Here is a 27,060-nt window from a genome sequence, read left to right on the forward strand (position 1 = left end):
ATTATTAGTTAATAATTACTTTTTGATGTTTGGAAATATTAATTAAACACATAATTTTTAATTAAGTTTCGTTAATGCATACAACTGAATAGTTGGAGATGCGTGCCCCGGACCAGATTCGAACCAATCTCCTCCGGAATTTGAGGCAGAGGTCAAATCTACAGGGCTATCACGGCTCCGATATACAAATGAATATCGTTTATATTAAATTTGATATATGATATGAATCAACTAAACTATTACAGTGTCTTCGCACGCTTGTGGGTCACTCTGGAGGGGTGTGGTCATCTCAGATGGTGGGCGATCTAGTCATCAGTGGTTCCACGGACCGGACCCTTCGCGTTTGGAGCGCTAGCAGTGGGCAGTGCCTGAAAGTCCTCGCCGGGCACACATCCACCGTCCGCTGCATGCATCTACACCAGAACAAGTAAGCTATTTGCGATCACGGATTTGTACTTAGCTCACAGATTTATAAACTATAACTAGATTTATAAAGTGCCAATTCTTTGTATTGAACCCAGCGTACCCAGGGGCGTGGCCTAAATGGCTGTTTAATATTTAGTGAAAAATTAAATATGTCACCCTTACTTTAGAGTTGAATATTATTTATTCCTTTTGTCACAGAACAAAACAAGACTGCTAGTACATGCGCGGACACGCTTGCGTTGTTCCGCATACTCGGGTGTACGCGGGCCACGCCCCCTTGCTACTTCTATTGCTAAAAGCGTTAGCTTTTAGCGTTCTCTGTTCTGTGACTTAGCTATTCGCCTTGACCCATCCCGTCCCTTTACTGTTTTGTTATGTTCCGTTTTTCCTCAATTTTCTAATGTTTCAATGCTTATTCTGCTATTTGGGACAGAGGCCAATACAACAAAACCATCGGTCCAGCCATACTCAAGTTACTACTACAGCCTTTCTTGATGAGTACTGTTTACCAACAAACAAATTAGATAACGCATGTCATATCATGACAAACCATACATAATTTTCAATAAATAAGTTTTATTGAAAATTATGTATGGTTTGTCTAAAAAATGTTATATAAAATTTATTAACTATATCTAATTGTTCTAAGCTTATTAATCAAATTTATTTTCATTAATTTAAGAACAAATTAATTATAATTATTATTAGTGTGAAATGACTAGTGATTTATACCTTCATTTTTAATTTGTTTGTTGGTAAACAGAAAGTAAGGCAGTACAGTGTTCGAATAAATTCCACTTGGTTTTATATATTAAGATTACTTTAACTTCTATGCGATCTATTCTATCCTTTTCAAGCGATTATATATTTCTTCGTGCGATATAAGCCAAAGTGAAATTATTATTGCAATGCGAATTGTAGATTATGAGACGGTGCATAGTCGTTTTTTTTTGTACAATAAATAGAGTTGCATGCCGTTTCATACTCTATTTTATCTTAAAGCTATAGATAGCAATGAAACTCATGAACTAGAAAAACAAAACGTATTACGTAAGTTCAGAGTCACAAAAAATTCAATATGTCGCACGCTTCGACCTTCAATTATGGATACGCTCACGTGTATCCATAATTCTGATTTAGCATTTAGGGTTCGCTATGTTCGTAAACAAACTACAAAATCTTTCCAAAAGCTATGTAAACACCGTTTGTTATTCCTTCCTGTATACTTACTTACTATCGAGCGATTTTTTTTAAATATACAATAGGCTCGCGATTGACTGCGGTCTTATTGCTAGCGTATTTGCTGAGTCTATCATAAGATTTGTTTTTGTACGTGTGTTGTATAAATAAAGTAGTCAGAGAAGTCAATAGACGACTGATTAGTGTGTCGTAGTAAGTCAAAAGGTCGTCCATTTTTTCATCAATATATTTTTTCAACCTAACTGATAGCTTATAGTTTGCAATAAGTCGAAACTACTATAGTACCAGATCGTCTCATCTGGCTTTTGTCTTACTATCTTTAATTCTTCTATTCTATTTGCTTCTTTGTCTACGAGAAAAAGAAATAATATTACATTTGAAATTAAAATTTTTAATTTATTTTTTTCATGTATGTATTTAAAAAAAACATTTGAGCTATAATAAAATATTTAAAGGTAGATAAAAATAATAATTTTAGCTAAACGCGTTTCTATCTTGTGCAACGTATCTGACTAAAATACGTTAAATGAGGCGAGATAAAAAATGTAAACAAATTGACAACATGATTGCTTACGACAGATAAAGGATTATAGATAATAATATTGGCTCCCATGCAACTTAGTCAGGTTGTATACCTATTTTATCTCGCCTCTTAGTTAAGCTAAAGCGCTCCCCTCTCGTACCTCTGGTATGACCAGCTGGTGGCATATAGCCTAATATAATGAGGACTTGTTCTTGTTCTCTTTCTTTTGTCTATCGGAGATCAGTCTCTGGACCATAATCCAATCAAATGACTGTTTAGTATGTCGTTTCGAGCAGGTAGCAGCGACAGTGATTGTACCATTATTTTATGGTAAAGGAAACACCTCGAGCAAGTCCTAGGACTCGTGATCTTGAGAGTAGGTTTAAGGAATCCATTTCGACTAGCCACCACTCACCTTCCCCACCCGACATGTTCTCCATGCCCACACTAAACAGTTTATGATAAACAATAATTAAAAAACAAAACATTATTGCACAAAATCACTAACGCGACTGGCAGCGTGACGGCGTCTGCGCTGTCTAACAAAAAACTGAGCTAAAGTCATCAAATACCCTCTGATACCTCCAACACTGATACCTCCCTTCTACAATAACCTAAGTAATGAATGTTAATACCACCTATAATCGAGGGACTTATAACACTAGCGTCCCTCCAGGAGGGAGTAACTACTATACTATGTTGGCAAATCATGTCCTTTTCTGGCGGAATGTGCAGTCCCTGACGTCTAAAAATCTGATGGCAAGGCTGTTTTTATGCCGCTCAAGCTAAGCGTTTGTAGGCTTTTAGTGACCTGTCTATTTCTTCCTAAACAGGTGCAATGTTAAGGTATGTAAGTGTTTCTGAAGTCTTGCTGGACCATGGTGCATTGCATATGGCATTCAATACATTGTTTTGGGATCGCTGAAGTATTTCAATGTTTGAGTGAGAAGCAGAGCCCCTGGGTTGAGCTGTAAATAACAAAAGACTGTGTAACTTCTTTACAGGGTGGTGTCTGGTTCCCGTGACGCAACCCTCCGCATTTGGTCGATCCCCGATGGGCGGTGTCTCCGTGTGCTAGTCGGCCACTTGGCTGCTGTGCGTTGCGTGCAATACGACGGCAAAGTTGTTGTTTCCGGCGCGTACGACTTCTTCGTCAAAGTGTGGAATCCGGACACAGGCGAATGCCTTCACACTCTAGCTGGACACACCAACAGAGTCTACAGTTTGCAAGTAAGAGAATGTGCAAAGATCGATAGTACTTTTCTTTTCACAGGATTTATTGCTTGAATTAGATCATTGTAAATGACCTGAAATGTATTATGAATGACCTTATCGATCGTTTTACTGTATTTGGCCCCTCTGAAGTGTTCTGAATTTGAGAAAGTGCTTAATCATATAAGCTTATACAAAAAAGTACCACCCTCGAGATGTCCTGTACATTCAAAGGTTTTATAGATTACGGGTTTTAAGGTATGGATATCTGTCACTGAGGTGTATGATGTCTATACTTTGAGAACTACAAACTGACATGCCAAATATTTATGAGATAATCTTTCTAAATAAAAATAAAGAAAACGAAGTACAGCTAAGCCAGATGTTCCATCTATGGCACCATTATAGTAGAGTAAGGTAGGAGTAGAAGTAGGGATGTGTCGGGGTAGCGAAGAAGTAAACATAAGTCAATGCGTAGCTTGACCGGGTCCGTTAGTGTTATATAATATTTCTGATTTCAACCAGTTATATAGGCACACAGATCATATATTTAAAAACGTATGACACTAGTATCTAATATTGTCGCGTTTGACTATATATTAACTGTTTTTCAGTTCGACGGCATACACGTAGTGAGTGGCTCTCTGGACACTTCGATTCGCGTGTGGGATGTAGAGTCCGGCCAACTGAAGCACACCTTGACAGGCCACCAGTCTCTGACATCAGGTATGGAGCTTCGCTCCAACATTCTGGTGTCCGGCAACGCGGACTCCACTGTCAAAGTGTGGGACATCACTACTGGCCACTGTCTGCATACTTTGTCTGGTAAGTGCCTTCTTTATTATCGTAATATGACACTTGTAATCGTTATACCCAAATTGTTATTCTAATATATACGCTTCAATTGATCTATCTTCCGAGAGATCCTAGATATTTAAAAGTTTTGACTCTAGGCAGCTTGTATTGTTCTTCATTTCTTGTTTCTTTGTTCAATCTTTATGTTGGCGTTGATGGTGTCATTAAGGTTGTGAAGTTGCAGAACATATAGATGCATCAACCGTTTCCTTCTAGTGACTATTTGCATTGCTCTGTTTCTTGGATCTCTGGAAGCTTATTTGAAATGAGCAATACATTACGTCATATCGCTATGTGGCAGTCTGAGATTATCTTTAAGGAGGTCGTGTGTTTTGCTAGAGCTTTTAGTATGCCTTTACTGTCACTGCATATGTTAGTATTAAACTTTGTTATCTTTTTAGCGGTTATTGCTAAAGTCACAGTTGTTATGCCAATGGACTCGGTCTGGAACACGGAGTTATTCTTACCCAATGCTTGTGGTATGTTTATGTTGAACTCACGAAAGAAGACTCCTGTACCTGTTTCTGTATTTGTTTTTGATCCATCTTAGTACACTTCCACTCGTGGGACGAAAATGGAAAACAATTCTAACATTAATAACATGAAAGGCTTAGAAGGCCCGCTAAGAGATACACGTGGTCGCACTTTCATCAGGGAAGGAAAGCGAAGCAGATATTTCAGATTGCTCGACAGCCTCAGAAGTCAGAACTAGAAAAAGACGGCAGCCCTATATCTGAAGAAGTGGAACTGGTTTAACAGAAAACATGGAGAGGTGGATCGCTGGCTCACACGCAGGCGCTTAATGATCACGGGATGTTCAACACTTATCGATTCGGAATTGGGAAAACTCCAACAGAGAAACGTTAGTTCTGCGGAGAGGAAGATACCCTAACACATGCCACTTTTAAGTGCGCACAGCGCCGTAACCTCTCAAAATGTGATAACGCGTATGCTGAATAGCGAAGAAGCTGGCATGCATACGCACAAATGATAAGAAAGACAATGAGGAGAAGAGAGATTAGAGAAAAAGATGAGAAGAGGAAGAGAGAAAATTCGTAAGAGGGTGGCATGAAGTAATGCATTGGGGTCCCGTGCCAACCTTGGAGTACAGTAGTGGTTTTTTAGTCCGTGCATGTCAAACCTGCCCTGTTGTAATTTTTTCCTCCTCTTCCAGGGGAAAAATGCATAAATAGTTAAGCATTGTGTAAAAACACTGAGTTGATATTACTACATAATTGATAATATCTTAATGACAAACATGCTTGAAGGCCAAATTAATAAATGTAATGAATGTACTATTATAATCTGATTGTAAAGTCCAAAAGTGAATGTAAACTAAGCCTTGAACTTGAAATAAATAAAAAAGATGGTCCATTTCAGGTCCACTCTTGTACCCCGTATCATTAAAATTTTAAAAATACAAGGATATTATTAAAATCTAAATAAAAAGAAAAAAATAAAATTAAAACTCAAGTTTTTGAGTTATATCAAAATGGCGCCCTTAGAAAAACTGTGACATGACAATTGACAGCAAACGTCAAAACGAATACTGCATTGAAAACGTCATCAACCCGCCATTATTATCCTTATTAATGTTGCATTTCTTAAAAAAACAAAATATTATTTCGAAAGAATTAAAGTAAATTCGTAGATTTGTATAATCAAGACTAGTTTAAAAAAATATCTTCTTTTATTTCCGCTAGGGTACAATGACTGATCCTGGTCTCCATTCAATTTTGGACCATCTCCTTTTGAATTCTTTTTATTAGGCCTTGGATCTCTAATGTTTGTATTTCTTCCGTAGGCTTGAACAAGCACCAGTCAGCGGTGACGTGCCTCCAATCCAGCAGTCGCTTCGTGATCACCTCCTCCGACGACGGCACAGTGAAGTTGTGGGACGTCCGGACAGGTGAATTCATTCGCAACCTCGTGGAACTCGGGTCAGGGGGCTCCGGCGGGGTCGTGTGGCGCATACGAGCGTCCGCCACCAAGTTGATATGCGCGGTCGGCTCCAGGAACGGGACCGAGGAGACCAAACTTCTCGTGTTAGACTTCGACGTGCCCGGCGCATGTAGGAAGTGTGATGAATAGCATCGACTCAACCGGCGCATCGTGCGTCGATACGCTAACATGTTTGCGCCGTGGAACTGCTGAACGCTATTTCTATTTGTATTGTTATGACTATTCGGTAAATCCCCACCCCCCCTGAATCCCCCCCTATCATCAATGATGGATTTGCATATTATCGCTTTTTTTAATATTTTAAATTTTTACTATATACCCATTTTATTTTAAATTCTGATTGAGATTATGTTTTCGATCTCTCTTAAAATTTGCGAAATTAGATACGTTTTTTTTATATTTATCTAATTTCGCAAATTTAACAGTCACAACTTGTTACATACAGAGTGATTCGTAGTTAATGGATAAAGCGCAAACAGTAGATACACCACCTAATTAGTTAAAACTAAATTTGCATGCATTTATTCAACAATATATTTATTTTTTAATCGGGTCATCGTAATGAAAGAAAAATAATTATCGCAAATAAAACATTATACATTAAAATAGTATCTTAATACATTGGTAGTTTAATCCGTAATGTTCAATAAAAATCAGATCTATAAAATCATAATTACAGTAGCTACAGCATTGAGAAAACGTATTCAAGATAGAAAAAAAAAATCAATTAGGTTGTGCATGTACCATTTGCTTCATATCCATTATTACGATATATCCTGTATATTCTACACAACATTATAAAAAATTAGCAATATTTTATACGCACTATAGCTATTGCAATAGGGATATGCATGTTGTTATAATTCAATAATTTATTTTATGACACAAAACCGTTCTACAATCTTCTCATCATCATTATTAAGTATTTAAAATCCATTATAGTTCATTGATGACACTCCCATGATATGCGGGCGACGGGGGGATAGACTGCGCGGGTGTGAAATCGTGCCTGCCGGGAAGTAAGATGCATCAGTCGTGGGTTTTTCACTCATCGCAACATGCCCCCCGGCCCGCGCTGTTCATCGGGAGTGTTACAAATGAAGTTGCCAAGCTATAGAACGGTCATTCATCGCATTAACCGCTCGAGAAATGACAAAAATTGTCATTGTCACGTTAACATGTTCAAGCAACCAATACCAAAGACATTTCTGTTTTTGATATTTGTGACGTCATAGTTTATTAGCGAAAATAGCGTTATTGAAAATAATGTTTTAGCAGAAATTGATTAATATATTTAAAAAAAAAATACATGCATATTCCATGTTGCTAGCTTATATTTGTTTTTACTTTGTTGGTAAATCTGTGATACTCTGATTATCTTGCATGCATCTACATCCATATTACTCTGGTCTTATAAATTAATCGTTTTCATTACTGCGTTTATCAAGTGTTATTTTTAATTTTCTTAGTGAAGTTTTACAGATCTGACGTTGATGATAATGCGGGATGTTATTATTATTTATAACTAATGAACTAACCACGAAGTTTTCCCATGTTATAAAATATCAAATAAGATCATAAGTAGCACACATATACACTTACTAGGTTATGTATGATAATTTCTGTTGTAATTTTTTTCATTACAATTTAATTTAATTAATTAGTTATTTATATTTTACATTTTAATATACTAACATCACATGAAATTATTATATTATTTTACCAAATTTAACTGACAAATGATTGACTTAGGTAATATATTGTATACATCATGTGGAAACTCGTGTGCAATAACTAAATCAATCACGCATAATAACTAAATCAATTGCATGTATAGTACTTTTTTTTTTTTCTTATTTATATAGGTTATTGGAAACAGCATTTAGTCGATAAATCCACGGCAATATTTACCGTTCACGCGTTCGATACCAATACAATAAATACCATTACATTATATATTTTAGTTTTAGTTATGACTTTTGTTTGGACTTCATTGGGTTTGAAGAAAAATCTATTGATTGGTTTCAAAATAAGTTAATTCGATCCGATATCAGGGCATGTCTAAATATATCAGACATGCAAATTTAATTTTTATTTAAATGACATTTTACATCACATTATAGACTGACATACGCAACAATTAACGATTTTTTTATAAAAACAAAATTTAGTATTCGGGCTAAATAATAAAATCTTTGTGTATATTTTCATCGCTTTGAATCATAGACGTTATATCATATAACTGTTGAAACTAAACGTTGTAAAATAATATAATGGTTACTGTTTCTGAGCGTTGTTGTTTTCAAAAGTGCCAAAAGTGACACCACTAGCACTTTTGTGAAGAAAACTGTACGGTTTTTCTTACGTTTAAGTTGTTTTGGTATTTCACAGGCAAGTGTTACCAAAATAGGTCTACAAACGGTTCTCCCTTTTGTATTGTAGATTTTTAATATCCATCCAGTGTTATTATTGTTGCTGTAAATATGGACACAAATATTTTGTGCAGATTAGTTTCAATAAATAAATGAGTTTCTTCTGAAATAATAAACCTTAAACCACATTAATTTGTAACCCTATTGATGTCACAAGTCGTTGCGTATGTGGATAGATTACAATTGTCTCTGTATAAAACGTTAATTTCATTTATGATCTCAATTGTTGTTAGTGTGAGTATATTGGCAAATAGTTTAATGTTATATACATTACTCTATATAATTTTAACTCAGTTAATCATAAAAATAAATGACTTGCTTTTTTAACTAAATACTCCTTATTATTAATGGATCAACCGAACCATTGTCACCGAATATTATGACTTATTAAATTTCATTTTAACTGTATAGCTTGTTCGTTGATGACACTCCCATGGTATGCGGGTGACGGGGGACGAAGGACTGCGCGAGTGTGAAATCGTGCGCGCGGGGCAGGGTCTGGAAGTGAGCTGCATCAGTCGTGGGCAGTCACTGACAACTCGTATTCAATGACCTTCGGCTTTCAGAACAAAATGCACACGATACTTATATTTGAAAATGAGTCTGACGACCTGCTAAGTTATTGGTTGTAAAGGCAATCAAATAACTCATTTTTTATCAATATAATAATCGATTTTTTTAATATTTAATGGGAACATTTTTTTTTTGTATTTGTGTGTTTTAGGGTTCCGAACGTACTTACGTAAAAATGGAACCTTTATTGCAATATTTTATACAACAAATAAGACATTTTATTCCGCCAATGATTAAATATTTAATTAAATAGTTAGTTAATTCATAATACGCATATTTGTATATTATAATATCAAGTTATGTTAGGAGTATATAGGATATTCAGAGATATCTGAAGACTTATTCATAACGTAATAAGTTATATGTAGCGGTCAACTTTTTGCTGTCATCGCTACCCATCCTCCGGCCCCCGCGGACCATGAGGAGTGTTACGAACGAATTTGCCAAGCTATAGTACAGTAATATGAGATGTTCATCTCAGATGCCAAATTCTCTTGCAACATTATTTATTTCAGAGTCCCAAAGAGTTTTGATGATATCGGATCTTAGGTTTAGTTGAATTTTAGTACTATTTCTCTTTTAGTAATGATAATAACATCAGTGTTGCCAATGTACATGTTAGGGAATTTTACGTTGCGGTAAGCTTAATTCATCGTTTTATTTGTGTTTTTGTGTTATCCCCGTTTCAAATTGTTTTGCCAAAATTAACATTAAAATAAATAATAATTTTTATTATTTATAAACAATTAAATTTAAATTTTTATGACATTGAATAAAATTTTCATTTTACAATTAAATAGAATATAGGTATTCTGTTCAATTTATCATCACATTTTTATTACTTATAAGGTAGGCTTTTTTTAAAATCTAGATTTATGAAAAAATGAGTATTTAAATGAGCACTAAGTATTTCTACCATTGAGATTATTATTAACTTTACTCGTAACTATGAGAGGGCTATTTATTATTTACGCTCATATTATATCTCGTTTTTGTCCATAAAGCGTACGGGTATCGATCTGTCATCTCAACTGTCATGTTGACAGCATAGATTAGTAGACAAATCTGAACCGCTAAAGATACATCAATCTACATTTTACTCGATTCCTGGGAATTCCCCGCCCTTGATCTCTATGCGTAGACCTTCTCTGCTGTTTGGCAGCACTGAATTAAAAAAAACCCTTATTTTTTTCTAATATCTATCTTCTATTAATCATTGTGTTTCTGTGTTCGTTTTTAAATTTGTACATATTGGACGTTTTGTTGGATCTAACTTTTATTTTCTGTCAGTGACTGGTTTTTCGCATAATAAAATTCACACACATTGCATAATATTTTCTTCTTCTCTATCAGTGTAAAGTAAAGTAACAATTATTTGAATGATTCGGTTTTATATTTCAGTATCATTGTTTTGGATAAAGTGGTTCGAAAATGCCATTGGCCAATGGCCCACGACCGGCCATTTTGAAATTTTTATTATTATCGCCAGTAAATAGAATAGTAATCGGTTTTAGTAGCACCTCGATAAGATTTTTCAGTCATCTTCCTCGTTTTTTTAAGACTGAGCAGGTCGAGCGACCGAATATAATGTTTCATGCATATTATGACTACACATGGTCATAATAGGGCCACCACCTATCTATTTATAATATATTTATTAATCATAATAGTACTATCATCATCCTCTGTCTGTGTATAATATACTTTATGATCACATGGTCATTATTATCCTCTATATATTTATAAAACATTTTATGATAATATGGTCATTGTCATCCACTCTCTATTTGTAATATACTACTACGAGTACTAGCAGAAGCTCGCATTTCCAACCGTGTAGTTACCAGTCCCGTGGGAATACGGGGATAATATAGCCTATGTAACTGCCTGATATTGTTCTCGTAGCATTCGATAAAATAATTTTTCAAGTCGGTCCATTAGTTTTTGAGTTCATTCGTAACATACAAAAATACAAATCTTTTCTATTTATAATATATTATGTGTAAATTTCATGATCTCTATTTGTAATATATTTTATGATCATATAATTATCATCATCATCCTGTATCTATTTATAATATATTTTATGATTGTATGGTCATCTTCATCCTCTATCTTATTTTATTATATTATGTGATCATAGTAATTTTTTATCTATTTATAAAATTCTAAACGTGCGTTTTCGAAAAATATCAAAATGGCGGGTGGTCATGGCCATACAAAAGTCTTCTCACTTTTTAAAATCAGTTAATGCAGTAAAGTGTTATTATTTTATTTTCCATTTTAGTTCTTTATGAAAATTTACACCCTTTTTGTTTTTGTTAGATTTATAGTTAATTCTATCTTTCTTTAATTCATAAGTTGTATTTTGTATTATTATAGGTTGATATTTAATTAATAAATAAATAATTATTAAGTCAACGTCGCGCCAGGTTAATGACATTACACAAACTTGTTTGTTTTGCAATTTAACAATATTTTTGGATATTGAATATTAAATTAAATAATGTTTAGTAATTTGTTGTAATTAATGTAACAAAATAAGTTAAATAATTGTACACTATTAACCCATTCTGACTATGCGTAATGATCAATTATGCATTAATATTTGTATTATATTAATATTACAGTTTTCAACTATTATAGAATAGCTACAATAAACAATAAATGTGTATCTATCTATATACATAATAACAGTCTGATTGCGACACGCAAATTGGTGACTACTCCTTTCTGGTACCCGTAATGAAGTAATTTGTTTTAAAATAGTATCATAAGGCTAAGTTCAAATGATGGCGACACCGCGTTGAATGTCTCTTTGCATACAAGAACAAACTAATTAATATCGTCCCGCGCCTCGAACTTAGCCTTCATTATAAATTTTCATCTCTAAGTACGGTGGAGCATTACAAAATTTTTTGACCTGTTGTATTTCTGTAACTCAATTAAATAATGTTTTTGGTATTAACTCTTTAATTAATAAGTAAAGCTACAATTCATCAGTAACCCGGTGGGTTAATTAATTGCAAAAAGAAATTTCAAATCCTGCATCTTTGTCTATCATTGTATTTAATAGCACCTGTTGGAGTGATAGTAACTCTTAGATACTAATTGAGGAAAAACACATCTTCTCACAATAGGTCAATAAACTTTTGTATATCTTTACCGTGTACCATACTTTATGTTTATTATAAACAGTGTATTAAAGGCCAGGTTATTTCTGAATTGACTAAGTAAAAATATTATAATATAAGATAATCAGTAATAATCATTGCATATATTATAAGAATTTTCAGACTTATTCTTAAACCGAATTAACCGTATAATATTCGTTTCAATGTTAGCGTTCGCATAATCAATTGAATTGTCTGATCTTATAACATACATATTATATAGATATTAAGCGGTTTGGGATACGTCAAGAGGTATTTCCATACTCATGCGCTTCGTATTCATCATGTGTTTTGGGCTGTCTGATTTTTATTAGATGACGATGAAAGTGCACTAGTGTGGTAACGCTGAATGTTTTATATCACGTATTCACTATTCACTTTTTAGTAAAGTACTTTATTGAAACTTTAAAATGTCCTAAAAAGTTCCATGCATTGTCGGTCTAGTCGTATTGCAAGACTCCACGTCTCGATAAAAGCCTCTGCAGTGCAATGAACAATGAATTATACTTACCAACGAACACAGAGCTGTCTGCTCTTTACGTTTGAATTTAACGTAAATACTTCGTAGTTCAGTTACCCGCTCAGAAGTCTTCGAGGGTTCTCTTCTTCCTAGGATGGAATGTTTCTATCAAACAGCTTAGTGCAGACAGAAACGTTGGTATACGTGGGTTAAAAATAAAAGACATCTGCACTGCTTGAAACGACTTTATTTGTGATACTTTATCATAAATATGCGGTTTCGTGAATTAATGAAAATGTACATAACGGTTGAACAATAAATTAATGATTAACTGAAATACATGAATACACAGGTGTTCTCTTGTTATTTTTTCGTGTCTTTTTACAAAAAAATTAATAACTTTTTTTTATCTAGAAAGCTAATATCAACAACCTAAACAACTTTAAAACAAATAGTTTCATTATGTGGAAAGAGTGTAGAGTTTGCGTGATGTAAAACATAATCCGACAATTTGTTGTGTAAATATATATTATGTGGTTAGAAAGAAACGGTGGGCAGTCTAAAAGAGCCACCTTGGTGGGCGAAACCGATATTCATTCTAAGACTCAGCGCAAACCCAGTGTCGTACTGAGTTTTGATTCTCGTAGAGTTGTCGCTTCCATGTTCTTAGCTAACTTAAATAAATGTAAATAGTAAGCGTTGCCCGTAATTTTATGGTTAACGTACGTAAATACTAATGTAACATTTGTAAGATTAATTGTTTAAACAACGTCGCCGATTCTCGACTCGCTTCGAAAATTTAAAAATGCATGGAAATGATATTCGTTGTCGACAGATCACGTGATCATATTATCGAACCGATCTGTCATTTCTCTACATTTTCTCAGTTTTCGAAGCGTCAGCGTTTGTAGAAAAACAATTGAGAATTGACATGGCTACAGGCCCTGCATGCTCATTGACGAACAAATGAATATGACATGAACTAAAAATTAAAATGTCTGTTTATATTTGGCAGCATTTTATAAAAAATCTATTTAGGTATAATGTAAAAACTACTGTATACATTTTATTGGAAATTGTATCCATTGCAATTTTTTTTAAACATGCTCGCGTATCTTGCGGTCTGTGCTCGGTTTGCGCTGCCCTTAGTCGATTAGTAGCGGGCACGATCACCCGCACGTGTCTACGGTGTGGTTATATAATTAAACGAAGACTGAAGAATAGGTATAGTTTAATTGTAGTGTTTAAAAATAAAAAAAAAATAACAACGTCGGTGGAAAGTTGAAATTTTGTAAGGCGGGCAAAACCAAGGTGGCGCTGTGATATTTTATCTTTCCATTGGCGGTAGAACGTTTCGTTTATGAACGTGTTTTCCGCTACACTGCCCCTTAATACTTTTATCATGCTATTTTTTCTCTTATACCTTTAATTTGTTGCATGAGCTATGTATTACAACTATCGTTAGTTCTGTAGCTTACTTATATTTTAACATGGTGCACACACACATTCACACATTATGGTGTTTGTGTCTTATAATAAACTTAGGACGTGGTTTGAGTGTAACGTCTCCGCTTACGTTTATTCATAGACATAAGCACCGTGTGAGAATGTTTGTATGTATCGGGATCAAATGATTTACATAATAAAACCTTAAGTCACAATTGATTAAGTTAAAACAAAAAACAGAACGATGCTTTTTACCCGACTGCCAAGAAGGGTTATTGAATAATATTGTTCATGTAATTTTATTTTTTCTCACTTATGTTCATATTTTTGCTATGTTATTATTGAACCATATAAAAAAATCACAACAGCGAATCACGTAAATGCACTTTCTAGCATACTAGACTAAGGTTGCAAGGACAATAGTAAATCTGGCTCCCGTTTCAATGGTTTTTATATTTCTGATCAGGTTATAGAAAACTTATTCAATTATGACGTAAGATTCATTTTTTTCCCACTGAACAGATTTTCGGACTTCCGCCGAGTGTTTGGGTGAATTTAGCGTGGCCTTCACGCGGTATCCAAACCATCCTAAACTCTGTCAGTGCTGTATTTATCTCGGGTATTATGATTGTTCATGTTAAAACATATACATAGTAATCATTGGACATGGACACTGTATTCTAACAGTTTTTTTTTTATTATCTTAACAGATTCAAAATTCAACCAACTACTATATATATCTTGTTTGTTTTTCGATATACGTACACTTGATATATTGTAGAGTCGATAATAATTATTTTTCTAATATACTGTAAAAATAATAAATTGACTACAACCATCGGACACGTATTATGTATTTTTATTTTTGTTTGGTAATTTTCTTTTTGTCTTACTATTCTTCTTAGTTTAGTCTTATTCTTATCTCCGTTAGGTTTGGTTCAGATTGATGTACAATGTACATATAGCTAAGTTTATTGTGAACTTCAACGTTGTAGACCGTAAATGATAGGTACAAAACGCAATAATTTACCAATTTAGAAATGCACCGTTTCAATTGATTGATCGGTGACAATTGATGTAGGTAAGTGTATGCTATCACTACGTTGATGGTGTTGTTAAACGTTGTCGTTAGCAATAAATTGAAGCTAGAGTATACGATGAAATCGTCTGAACTTACACTTTGTTGAGAAGCTTGCTATAATCATTCTTACTTAGTTGCTATATAATTTAGTGTTTAGCCTTAATGTTAATCATTTCCTTGCCTACACGGCGCCTAAGAATGGACGAGGGTGGTCTGATAATTCCAGTCATATACTTTGTGATTACAATCACCCGAGTCTATCCAATTTACTCATTGTTCATGTATATAATAATTGTATGACTCTTAATGTATAAATCAAAGGTTCGCGCACACTAAAGCCGGTCGCACTGGTGTAATTGTTGTGCTGCTGGCTTTTGCGCCTCTTTTTCTGAAAGTCCGTGCAGAATTTTAAAATTGCTGTGGGTGCCTTTAACTGAGTGCGCGAGCTTTTAAAATCCATGTGCCTGGTTCCTGTAAAAGGGTCTAAAGTGTGTTTTATGTCCTGGAAGCTGATTCATACTTAATAGAGTCAAAGAGAGGTGTCAGTTCTGTATATATACAAGTTGGATTTTCCCCAACTCTCTAAACAGAACGTGTAAATCTGTAGGATCCGTGATACAAAATGTTTTCTCACTTCTCTCTGATTTGAAAATTCATTTTACGCAGTTGCTAATGTAAACGAATGGAAAATTTATTTATATAGGTACGGATAGTTAAACTTGCTTATACGTTGCAAATTGCTTCCTGTAAAACATGTTATAAACTTAATTATTACATAGAACTGGGCATCATGAATATCAAATTACGTGTTTGAATATCGATATGGCTTAATTCTGACTGTAAGGGTGCGCTTACGCGGGAATTTTGGAGCAATTATTATTGCTTAGCAACACGTATGGTTCAATATAGAAAAAATAGTAAAGCGATTTAAAAAAAAAAAACTTCAATTCTTTCGGCAATATTGTTTTACATTGCTCTATAATATTCTATCCCATTCGCATTTGGAGTGGAAATTTTAGTAAATTTCTCTTTTTTTTCGTTAGTATAGATAGGAGTATGTCTCGCTGGCACGACAGTGTATACAAGCAATTATTATTCAACTAAATTGTTAATGTATTAATGCGTTGTCTAGTTGATTTCAATTGATCCATATTACTCCCAAGTTCCTCAATACGGTGTGGCGTTACATGAACTTTGCTGTTTCCGGGTAAATAATTACAGTTAATGGTTTCGTGTACTCGCGTCACAATTAATTAATACATATTGTCTGAAATTGAACTATTTGAATTGCCCATGTAAGTGCACCTTAAAGTACTCGTAACGTCCTGATTGATGTACATTCAGTGAATTCCTATTAAAATGATATATATACATATATTAAACAATTATATATAATGCAAACTTATGCAGCATAAAATACTTTTCTCAAGAGTCTAAAATTATGCTCTATCTCCGCGCTATAATTAAGTAATCCGCTGTAAATTTTGCTGCAAATTATAAACCAGTGATTAATTATTATGTTAATTGCACATTATAGGATGAGCGTTACAGATGCTACTTCTTGCGATGGTCATGCCGTCTTTTCCTTATCCAAAGTTTTTATTTTGGATTTTACAGTATTCTTGTTGCGTTCTCAACTTATAATGCAATTAGCATTGAAGTTAATCAGGCTATTACGAATCACATAATGCTGTAAATTTTGCAAAACGGCTAATAAACAAATTGCAAAAGGATGACTTGTTGAAACCATCAAGTAAGACAAAGTTTACACGGTCGTATGTCAGTCAGGACGCTGCCTAAACACAATGTTGGGCCCACTCTGTACAATACGATTTCAAATTTATACGCTGTAAACAATTTGTCGGTTGTAGTTTAGAAAGTGGGCTTATACAATTATTATTATAACAATAAAATTAATTTTATTCAATTTACTTGCGATTTTCATTTATACCACACCTACATGTAAAGTATTTCATTATTTTTATCATTTATCTATCTATCTATTATTCAAAAAAGTTTTACGTTTGGTGAACAAATCTAAACTGAAATTTGTACACTAGACCTGGTTAAAACTTACTCAAAGAATATTATAGTATGTTCTATTTAGGGTATTTAATCAAGGTTCTATTATATGTCTATCCATACTAATGTTATTAATGTAACGGTATGTCTGTCTGTCGCCTTTTCACGGCTAAACCGTGAACCTATTGTAATGGATTTTGGTAAAGAGATAAATAAGACCTTACATAAGAAACCAGATATCTTGCATTCCATGGATTCACCGTGCGGGTGCTGGGTCCATTGTGTGGCAGAGAGAAAAGTTCCGAGCAGATCCCCGAACTTGTGACCGATGGGATTAGCTTTAAGGACGTTATTGGCTGATGGTGTCATTTATTGAGGTCATATATGAAGTTATCGACAACTACTTCTAGGGACGGAGTACGTTCTTTGTAGTGTTTGTACGTTTGTTGTATCTTTTTTGACGGCCTCCGTGGCGCAGTGGCATGCGCGGAGGTTTTCTTAATTGGTCCAGGTCTGGCTGGTGGAAGACTTCGGCTGTGGCTATTTACCACCCTACCAACAAAGACGTACCGCCAAGCGATTTAGCGTTCCGGTACGATGTCGTGTAGAAAACGAAAGGAGTGTGGATTTCATACTATTAACAAGTTAGCCCGCTTCCATCTTAGATTGCATCATCACTTATCATCAGGTGGCATTGTAGTCAAGTTCTAACTTATAGAGAATAATAAAAAAAAACAAGAAAAAAGGCATGTTTCAGTTATTGTGGTTACTCTTTGGCCACCTTTAGACAGTCCCGGATCGTAGGAAGTATATTTGGTATTTCATCTCTCCAGACATAGGCAGTAAAATTTTTTTGGCTTTGTCCTCAGTCCCTTAGTATACTACATACATAGACTATTTTTGATCTCCGGAATAAAATATAATGTGGAATTGGAGTTGAAGGTTTCTATACAAGTATTACAATTTTGATTCAATATTCAGTAAAAACTCGGACATACCAGGCTAGGTAAGTAGTACACATGTTTACCTACTATATATATTGCATCTAAGGCCCAAGTTCTTGAGATGACTTACCTAACACTAAAATTATTGTTATTCGTAATTTTCGATTAAGATACTTCATCATCATCATCATTATCAACCCATATTCGGCTCACTGCTGAACTCGAGTTTCCTCTCAGGATTATACAATTAGGAGACTTATAGAATAGAAATAAAACACTGGTTTGCTCTATTTTTATATATTCATTCAGACAACGGTACACTGTGACAATAACGAACTTAAAATGTAAGATACACATTCTACTTACTTAATAATTTATCTGATAAACTGTCACTAAACGGTTTCGGAGTAACTTGGATACTGTCAACTACATGTGTTAAACATTGAACATTGAAGAAATACACCAATTTTAAAATTGTACTTTATATAGGATGACGATGACAGTTACAACATCGCCACTGACTTACATAGCACTAGTCGCGTCACTCATACTCGTACATAGATAAGCACTGTACCTAGGAACGTCACGTCACAATTACTAACCTTAAGTTGGGCTCAGTTATGCCAAATTGTCAATTAATATTCTATATATATAAATGAATTGCTGTTCGTTAGTCTCGTTAATACTCGAGAACAGCTGAACGCATTTATCTTATCTTGGTCTTGAAATGTACGTGGAGGTATATGGAAGGTTTAAAGGTGAGAAAAATTAGAATAATTACCGGGGAAACCATAAAATAATTCTTTTCTATTTCCCATACAAACGTTTAAGAGTCAAGGGGTAGGGATAGGGTAGAGGTAGGGTAGGGAAAGGGTAGGGGTAGGGAAGAAGTGCACGTAAGTCAAAGCGAAGCTTGACCGGGTCCGCTAGTAATTAATATAATAGGTACCTAACAGACACGAATTTTTAATCGAATTAAAAAAAATATAGGCTAGAACATTTTGGCATAACTAAATCCACTCGTATTAAGATGTTAAAATCTTAGCATCAATACAGCACGTAAATAGCCATGCTGATTATAACTGAGTTAGGTTGTGCTGAGCTTGTGCGGTCTGAAGCAAGTCAGTGACGATTCTAACTTAAGCTCCGTGTTCACTGGTAGAAAATTTTTACTGGCCTCAATTTTGTTTTTCAATAAATCTTACTCAAAAATGTAATCTACGAGTAGGATACGGATGGAAGATACTTAAGATTGAGCAATATGTAAAATTGTTGATCTATAAAAGTGCAGACAAGTCTAATGTCTAATGTCTGTCTAATGTTAAAATTATATTTTGAATTATTATTCATTTCATAAAAACCATACATAATTACTATTATTTAGCTAAAAGGTTAGAAACGTAAGCATATTTTAAATCTTATTATTCAGAAATAGAAGTAGGAGAGTTTTTTTTTTTTTTTCTTTACAAGTTAGCCCTTGACTACAATCTCACCTGATGGTAAGTGATGATGCAGTCTAAGATGGAAGCGGGCTAACTTGTTTGGAGGAGGATGAAAATCCACACCCCTTTCGGTTTCTACACGGCATCGTACCGGAACGCTAAATCGCTTGGCGGTACGTCTTTGCCGGTAGGGTGGTAACTAGCCACGGCCGAAGCCTCCCACCAGCCAGCCCTGGACCAATTAAGAAAAACTCAATTTGCCCAGCCGGGGATCGAACCCAGGACCTCCGTTTTGTAAATCCACCGCGCATACCACTGCGCCACGGAGGCTGTCAAATTAATAAGGAGGTTTTAATAGGTAAATACTTTTAGTAAATGAATTTGTAGACAGAGTACTCACTAGCTGACGAATTTCGAAACTTTTTCCAATCTGTCATTCAAAAATCGAAGACAATTAAGGTCCTTGCTAACTTTTACTTTACTGCTAAATTTGGACCATTAAAGAGTATCGATCGGTCCAATATTTTCCACACTGAATCCAAAAAGTCTACATCCGAATCAGAATCTTATGTAGCGTTGCTCAATAGATTAAATTTTCATTTACCAAGTCCAAAAATGACTTCAATTCAGAGTTGCTCCGATCCTTGTCAATTTGGATGCAGTCTAAAATCGTCATCTTTTTCACAATCTGAATAATCTCGGACTTTTATCGGATGCAATGCGGAAAGACCCTTAGACCTTACATAAATTAGGGAGGTAAGGACTGCGTAAAATATTTGTACCAGCAACCAAAGTAATTTAGGCATCGACTTATTTTTATAATTGTTGACGATATGCTGCGACGGTTAATACATATTCGTACAAGTATCTCTTCCTTTGCAATCAGCAATTAATGCGACACCAAATTATATATAAATTTTAGTCACGTCGATTACAATTAAGAAACTCTCAGTTGGCCCAGCTGGGGGTCGAACCCAGGACTTCTGTTTTGTAAATCCACCGGGCATACCAGCGCCACGGAGGCCATCAATTTAAAAAATATGAAAAACTTAATCGCCCCAAGATAAGAATAAATATTTGGAGAGATAAAGTGTACCATGGAGCAGAACATTCAACTTTTTTCTCGGAATTATCGAAGGACTAAAAAAACTGATTTTGCGCGAAAGAAGTTGCGGTCGTCCGCTAGTATAAACCATATTATTTTACAGATAGGAAAGATAATAAAATAGCAGTATAAGTACAATATTACAGCTACAAATTCATCCAGTGAACAAGCGAGCTGACACACACTTTGGACATACAACGTTGATGACAATAAGAAGCATTTCTGTTACACATAGACTTACTCCAGATAGACAGGTATTTGAAAAGGAAATAATCCTAACAACAATAAATTGCATTAACATAACCGTTATAACGATATAATGTCACTGTGACAGCATATTTAACGTAAATGTTAAAATTAAAACATTTTAATTTTACATATTAGGTAGACATTATTTCCATCATTCCTGTGAATATCGAGAACTTAAATCTTTATAAAAATTAATTATTTTCACTGGTAGGTACTATAGAAGTAGTAGGAAACAATTAAAATTAACCTTAAACTTAAAAATAATTTTACTGGCGTTATTAATATTTTGTCATAGTATTAATTATATATTATTAGTTACACACAGATACACAGAAAAGAGATCAAATTATTTGTGTAAGTAAAGTGACACATAGTTAAGGGAATCCTTAGATGGCTTAGATACCTCCGTACCTTTGTTAGTTTGCATAGAATTAATTAAACATTGTTTAAAAAAAATTGATCTATGGAAGAGCCAACGTATCTGGACTGAAATGTGCAGATGAATACCAGAACACTTGAATATTGGAACTCTACGACACTAATCTGTGACGTCATAAAATGCATAAATTGCGTATTATCTAGGAGGTGTTTAAAAATAATCTCTTATTTTAAAATAATATGTAGGTGTGTCAACTTTACTGTCCATATTTAAATAATATAGATACCTATATACCTAATCAATTTGCGCACAGGAATGATAAAAATAAATTTTGGAATTGAAAATAGTTTAATGCTTCCAAAATCCAGGATCCAGAAGCAAATCATTATTTTTAATAATTATGTTCTATTCGATAATTTACCCGCCCTAATTCTCTATGACATTAAACTCATTACTACGCGCGAAATACATTTATTGACGTCAATTTTGACGTCACATACAACAACTGTCAAGATCAATGCACGGCACTATTGCTAATAATGTCATAGAGAAAGGGGCTCGGGACAACTACTTAAAACTAACAGTCACGTGTAAACTAATACAATACTTCAATTGATAAAAAAAGTTTTTGGTTACTCTGCAGGTAAAGAAAATAAAATACTTTGTGCCCAAAACGGCGGAAGGATTTAAATTAATATGTAATAAATAAAATTATAAACATAGCAATATAAATATTGCAAAAATGTTCATCACGATAATTAGAAATATAAATATACGCATTTTATCACAAAAGAATATATATACTCGGCCCTTATTCGCATTGACATAGTAACACACTGATAAGCACAATCAACGACGTCAAAGTTGACGTCACAAAATGCATTTTATCGCATATATGCTAGAATACTACATCATGATTTTATTAGTTTAATGCCATAGAGAATAAGGTCTGGGCCTAATTTTATATGACATTGATATCGTACCTACAAACATAATGTGGGTATCTGGGTACATAATGACTTATGACGTTATGTCGATGACACTACGTCATACAACTACCAACGAAATATTGTACCTGGGCACAGATCCTTGATATCATCAAAACTCACACATAATCAAGTAAATCTTGACAGTTACTTTGTGAAGTGGTGCCATATGTAAGTATGTGGCGTCACAAAATGCAATGTCACGATTCCAAATTCGCACAGAATCAGGGCCCAGGTCTTGTAATAATTGTCATGCAATACAAGCACATGAGTGCCGTCAGATTGGAAGGCTCAGAACATGAAAGTACCTACCTAGAACAATCGCCTCATCGGGTGTAGGTACAATATTACTACATACAAGTAATCTTTACTTATCTAACGCCAACATAATATTATAGACACTTATATTTTATGTATTCGAAATGTAGGTATACTTTCAATCGAGTACAATAAATTAATTAATTATATTATAACTACAAAATCCAAGTGTGACACAAAAAACGAACGTCATCAGTTCAAACAAATGGCACATTGCATGTATGCATTGTTTTCCGATTTTTGTAAATTAATATAATAGAGTAAATTTTGATGCCGAATAGTCAGCTAACGCTTGCCTTTCAGGGTAATACCACACGGCCGAATATATAATTTTTAGTATATTTTTTACTATATAATAGTCATATGTATTTAATTTTTAATATAATAATTTTGAATTTTTATTAGTCTAACTTTTTATAGTTAAGCACGTACAGTGCGGTCGAGTGTCGGCGAGGCGCGCCGCTGCTGGCCGCGCGCGTTCGCACCGCGCGGCACGAGGCCGCACGCGGGGCTGCGCCGCGCCGCGCCGACACGGGCCGCTTCCAGCCGATCATCGCCGCACCCGTTCCAACACTTACCGTGGTCAAAAATTTGGAAGGCACTTTCTACTTTTTCAAAAATTTTCATTTAGTTTTTGAACACATTAGCCTAAACTTACACAATAGAAAATATGCGTAGTAACATTTACCAAATTTACGCAATTCATCCGAAACGTATAGGCCGTTTATATAATTTTTTTTTAATTTTTCCTATAGTTAACTTTATTTCCAAAAGGATAGCCAAAAGTTTCATCAACACTAGATCTGAATCGCAAATGTCTTTTTAATAACTTGGTCTCTTTTATACACTAGTTTTCCAAACTTTAACCAAACCAGATAATCCATATTCCAAACAATAGCGAGATATCAAGGCCACATGAAGACTTATGTTTAACATGCTTGTCGAGTTAGTAATGCGACGAGACTCGCGGGGCGCGACGCGGGCCGACGCGGAGCGAAGCGGATACGTGCGACTTCTGGTGCACTTGAGGAACTGTCAACAACCGATGGTAACAGAATAAATAACTGTTCAGTAGGTATTCGCCCGCGGCACGCCCTCCCCTTCAATATTTTATGTGATAACGCCAACGATTTTCTTCCAACAATATCTAAATCATGGTATACCCTTGCGGCAAGAAGATCAGTACACTACAATTTTTCCCGCCGAAAGTGTGTAATAAAATAACTTTGTAATAGGTAGGTGTTAAAACAAATTTGTACATATACATTATACACGTTAATGTGTATTCGCGCCGACGACATTATGAGATCCTCTGACGATTTCGTGCTTTGCGCCATCAGACGCGACAGTCGCCAGTCGCCAGTCGTCAGTCGTCGGGCTGCGATCGGTGTCGTGTCGTCGGCGTGATTACTGAATGCTACGAATAAGTTACACAGCTAATATCTAAGTTAATTGAAATAGATATAGGTACTCTAAAAGCTACACAATAGGTTAGCAGACGAATGATGGTAATACGTCATATGATTAGCGATTTTGGTGCTCCTAAAACTAAAATGGGCAAGCCGATGTTCCTCCATACATTAACCAATGATCTTTAATTAACATCAATAACATCGATACACAATTATGTTTTTGTATTTTTTTTTTGCGGTTACAACACTAGAACATCGATAACGATAAGTTCTTAAAATCTATTATACTTATTAGCAATAGACATAAAGCGCGGCTACAGTTTTCAGTTGGATATAGATTTGAATCTGAATAAATGTTCAATGGAGATGTAGTCATAGCTGCCGTCGCAGAGATGTGTTCACCCTAGTCGTCGTAAACAAGCCAGTGTTGCAATCGACTGTACGTTATCTAATTGCTATGTAGAAGCCTGACAGACGAGGAACTCTAAAGACACAGGAAGCTGAGCGACATCGATATGATATTATTAGTTGAAGTCAATGCTGAGGTCGGTCGAGCCCCGAACTCTAATGTAGCCTAACATTTGGAACATTCACTACTGGCTAAAGATACATCTATGTTACATTTGGCGATCTCTAAGTCTACTCGGAGTGGGCAGGCGGCGCGCGCGCTCCTGGCGCTCGGAAGCCGCAAGCAACAACGAACACCGATATCCTGCTATAGAGAAATTGACATCGACTTTACGATAAAATGAAACATACATCTATGCTTTAATTTAAAAGTACATCTAGAGCTAGTTTATATTCATGAAATTTTTTTATGCATATGTATGTATGTAGGTAGCAGATTTATAATGAATAGGTATACCAAACAGTCTTTTGAATCCGGCCAAATGTTTTAAATTTTGATATCTCTACGTTCACAGATGGATCTAAGTCGTTATAAGCTTATACGTAATACGAGTCGTACGCGGGAGCGCGCGAGCGGCGGCGGTAGGTCGCCGCTCGCGCGCCGCCTCTCTTAGCGAACTTATACTTAATGCGTAATCGAAACGTACATAAACGAACGATGTATACAAAAACTAATAATAATAGGTAATTCAACTAAAAATATTCCTTTATAATAATACGAAATTCGTAACTAAACAACAAGCAATGTATTGCACAGCGAGTCCACTTCAAATAATAATAATTAATTAGTCAAATATAATAAAGTAATGCCGATATTGATGATTAAATACTTATGTCACGTCGCAGCAGTCGTGCTGCGCTCGTCCCGCGGTCGGGCTGACTCTGGCCCGACGTCGCCTTCCGTTTAGAAGTAGCCGATGGAGTTGCGGTTGGGGACGAAGTAGGGGTAGGCGGGCAGCGGCGGGGGCACGCCGGCGGGGGCGTGCGCCGGCGCCGCGCCCGCGGCCTCGCTTCAGATGTTCTCCGCGCGCGCCTCCGCCGGCGGCAGCTCCATCTTCACCGGCAGCGACATCTCCTTGCCGTTCTTCACCATCGAAATCGGAGTTTTAGGCGGTCCCATGTCGGTCATGTCGGCGACGACGTCGCGGTCGCTGTAGCGGCTGTCAGGGCGCGGCGAGGCGAAGGGTCGGAACGGGTCGGTGGGCTTCGGCGGCTCGAGGGCGTGGCCCGGCGGCGGCGGCGAGCACAGCGGCGACTCCGAGCCGGCCGTGAGCGGCGACGGCAGGCGCGGCGATGGCAACCGCGGTGACTGCATGGGCATCGGCGGCAGGCCGAGGTGCACCGGGTGGTCGGGCGGCCTCTGCGCGGCCACGACCATGTTGCACATCTGGCGGCGCAGCCCGTGCGCCACGGCGGCCACGGCGGCGGCTGCCGCGGCGTTGGGCGACACGCCGCCCTCGCGCCCGTTGCCGCACGCCACCGGGTAGGCGTTCTGCACCGAGGTCATGCCGTCCTGCAACACGCGTGTGCCGACATCAATGCCTGCTGACTGTCTACTTTCGCATAGCTAACCGAAAACGAAACCACATGAAAGCATAAACACGGTCGAGTTATATACATCTAAAAGAGTGAGAGCTCCATTAAAATACAAAATAATCGCCCAGCCAATTACATTTGCAGCTCGCGAGCATATTCGCATCGGCATACGAATTATGGGGTTCATGAAATCGTTAGAAGCAAATAAAACAATCGTCAAGTGAAATGTGTGACCGGAGTAGGGAGCGGGGTTCTCGCAATACTGACCGTGATCGCAGGGTAGACGGGGAGCACCTCCTCCTTGATGTGGTGCGAGGCGTGCACGGCGTGCGCGGCGTGCGAGTCGCGGAACACGACGGCGCGGATGACGCCGCGGATGTGCTCGTCGGGCCACACGCCCAGCAGAATGCGCTGCGGCCGCCCGCGACCTTTGGGTCTCAGATCTGCAACGAGGCACAACCGTAAAGTGTGAACAGACTCGCACAAAACTCTTCTATCGCGTCTCGCGGCCAAAAGGGTAGAGCGCGCTCTTTAAATAGCATCAGCTATTCAAAAAGTTAACTGGTCAACCAGCATTTTATACCTCATACATCAAGTCTTAAAAATTTAAAAATTGTGTGGCTTAGACTAAGAATAATCGTTTTTGATAAATCTGTTAGTTGTGTAGCAGTGTTGCCCTAACCTTCGCTATCTCCTGTACACTTGGGTACAGATGGCATTATAATCAAAGAGAAAAGCACTTAGTGCAAGAATTTTTAAAAATAGTGTTTTGTTTTTCCGTACCGGATTCCTTTTAACTCCACAATTTAAATTTAAAAGTTAATTATCATTTATTGGGTAACAATTATCATTTTAAGAAGTAATTTCTGGGAAATATCAACTACAATTGGGATGCGAGCAATATCCGTTTTCATTC

At 36.1% G+C, this 27,060-nt stretch overlaps 2 protein-coding genes across 5 annotated transcripts in view; one reads left to right on the forward strand and one right to left on the reverse strand.

The window, feature by feature from the left end:
* Positions 1 to 17,274, forward strand: part of LOC112043814 (F-box/WD repeat-containing protein 7) — a 32,685-nt gene extending 15,411 nt beyond the window's left edge. For both annotated transcript variants that reach the window (XM_024079413.2, XM_024079414.2), the window contains exons 9-12: positions 246 to 427; positions 3,154 to 3,379; positions 3,976 to 4,186; positions 6,021 to 17,274. In XM_024079413.2, coding sequence (XP_023935181.1) covers positions 246 to 427; positions 3,154 to 3,379; positions 3,976 to 4,186; positions 6,021 to 6,307 — 906 coding nt within the window. In that variant the 3' untranslated portion in view covers positions 6,308 to 17,274. The remainder of the gene's footprint in view (positions 1 to 245; positions 428 to 3,153; positions 3,380 to 3,975; positions 4,187 to 6,020) is intronic.
* A 1,316-nt stretch (positions 17,275 to 18,590) lies between these two features.
* The window catches only part of LOC112043806 (protein bric-a-brac 1), a 433,720-nt gene continuing 425,250 nt past the window's right edge, over positions 18,591 to 27,060 (reverse strand). For all 3 annotated transcript variants that reach the window (XM_052890734.1, XM_052890735.1, XM_024079401.2), the window contains 2 exons: positions 26,412 to 26,587; positions 18,591 to 26,121 (listed from right to left, as the gene is read on the reverse strand). In XM_052890734.1, the coding sequence (XP_052746694.1) occupies positions 25,621 to 26,121; positions 26,412 to 26,587 (677 nt within the window). In that variant the 3' untranslated portion in view covers positions 18,591 to 25,620. The remainder of the gene's footprint in view (positions 26,122 to 26,411; positions 26,588 to 27,060) is intronic.

Source organism: Bicyclus anynana, chromosome Z (assembly GCF_947172395.1).
Source record: "Bicyclus anynana chromosome Z, ilBicAnyn1.1, whole genome shotgun sequence".
NCBI lineage: Eukaryota > Metazoa > Arthropoda > Insecta > Lepidoptera > Nymphalidae > Bicyclus > Bicyclus anynana.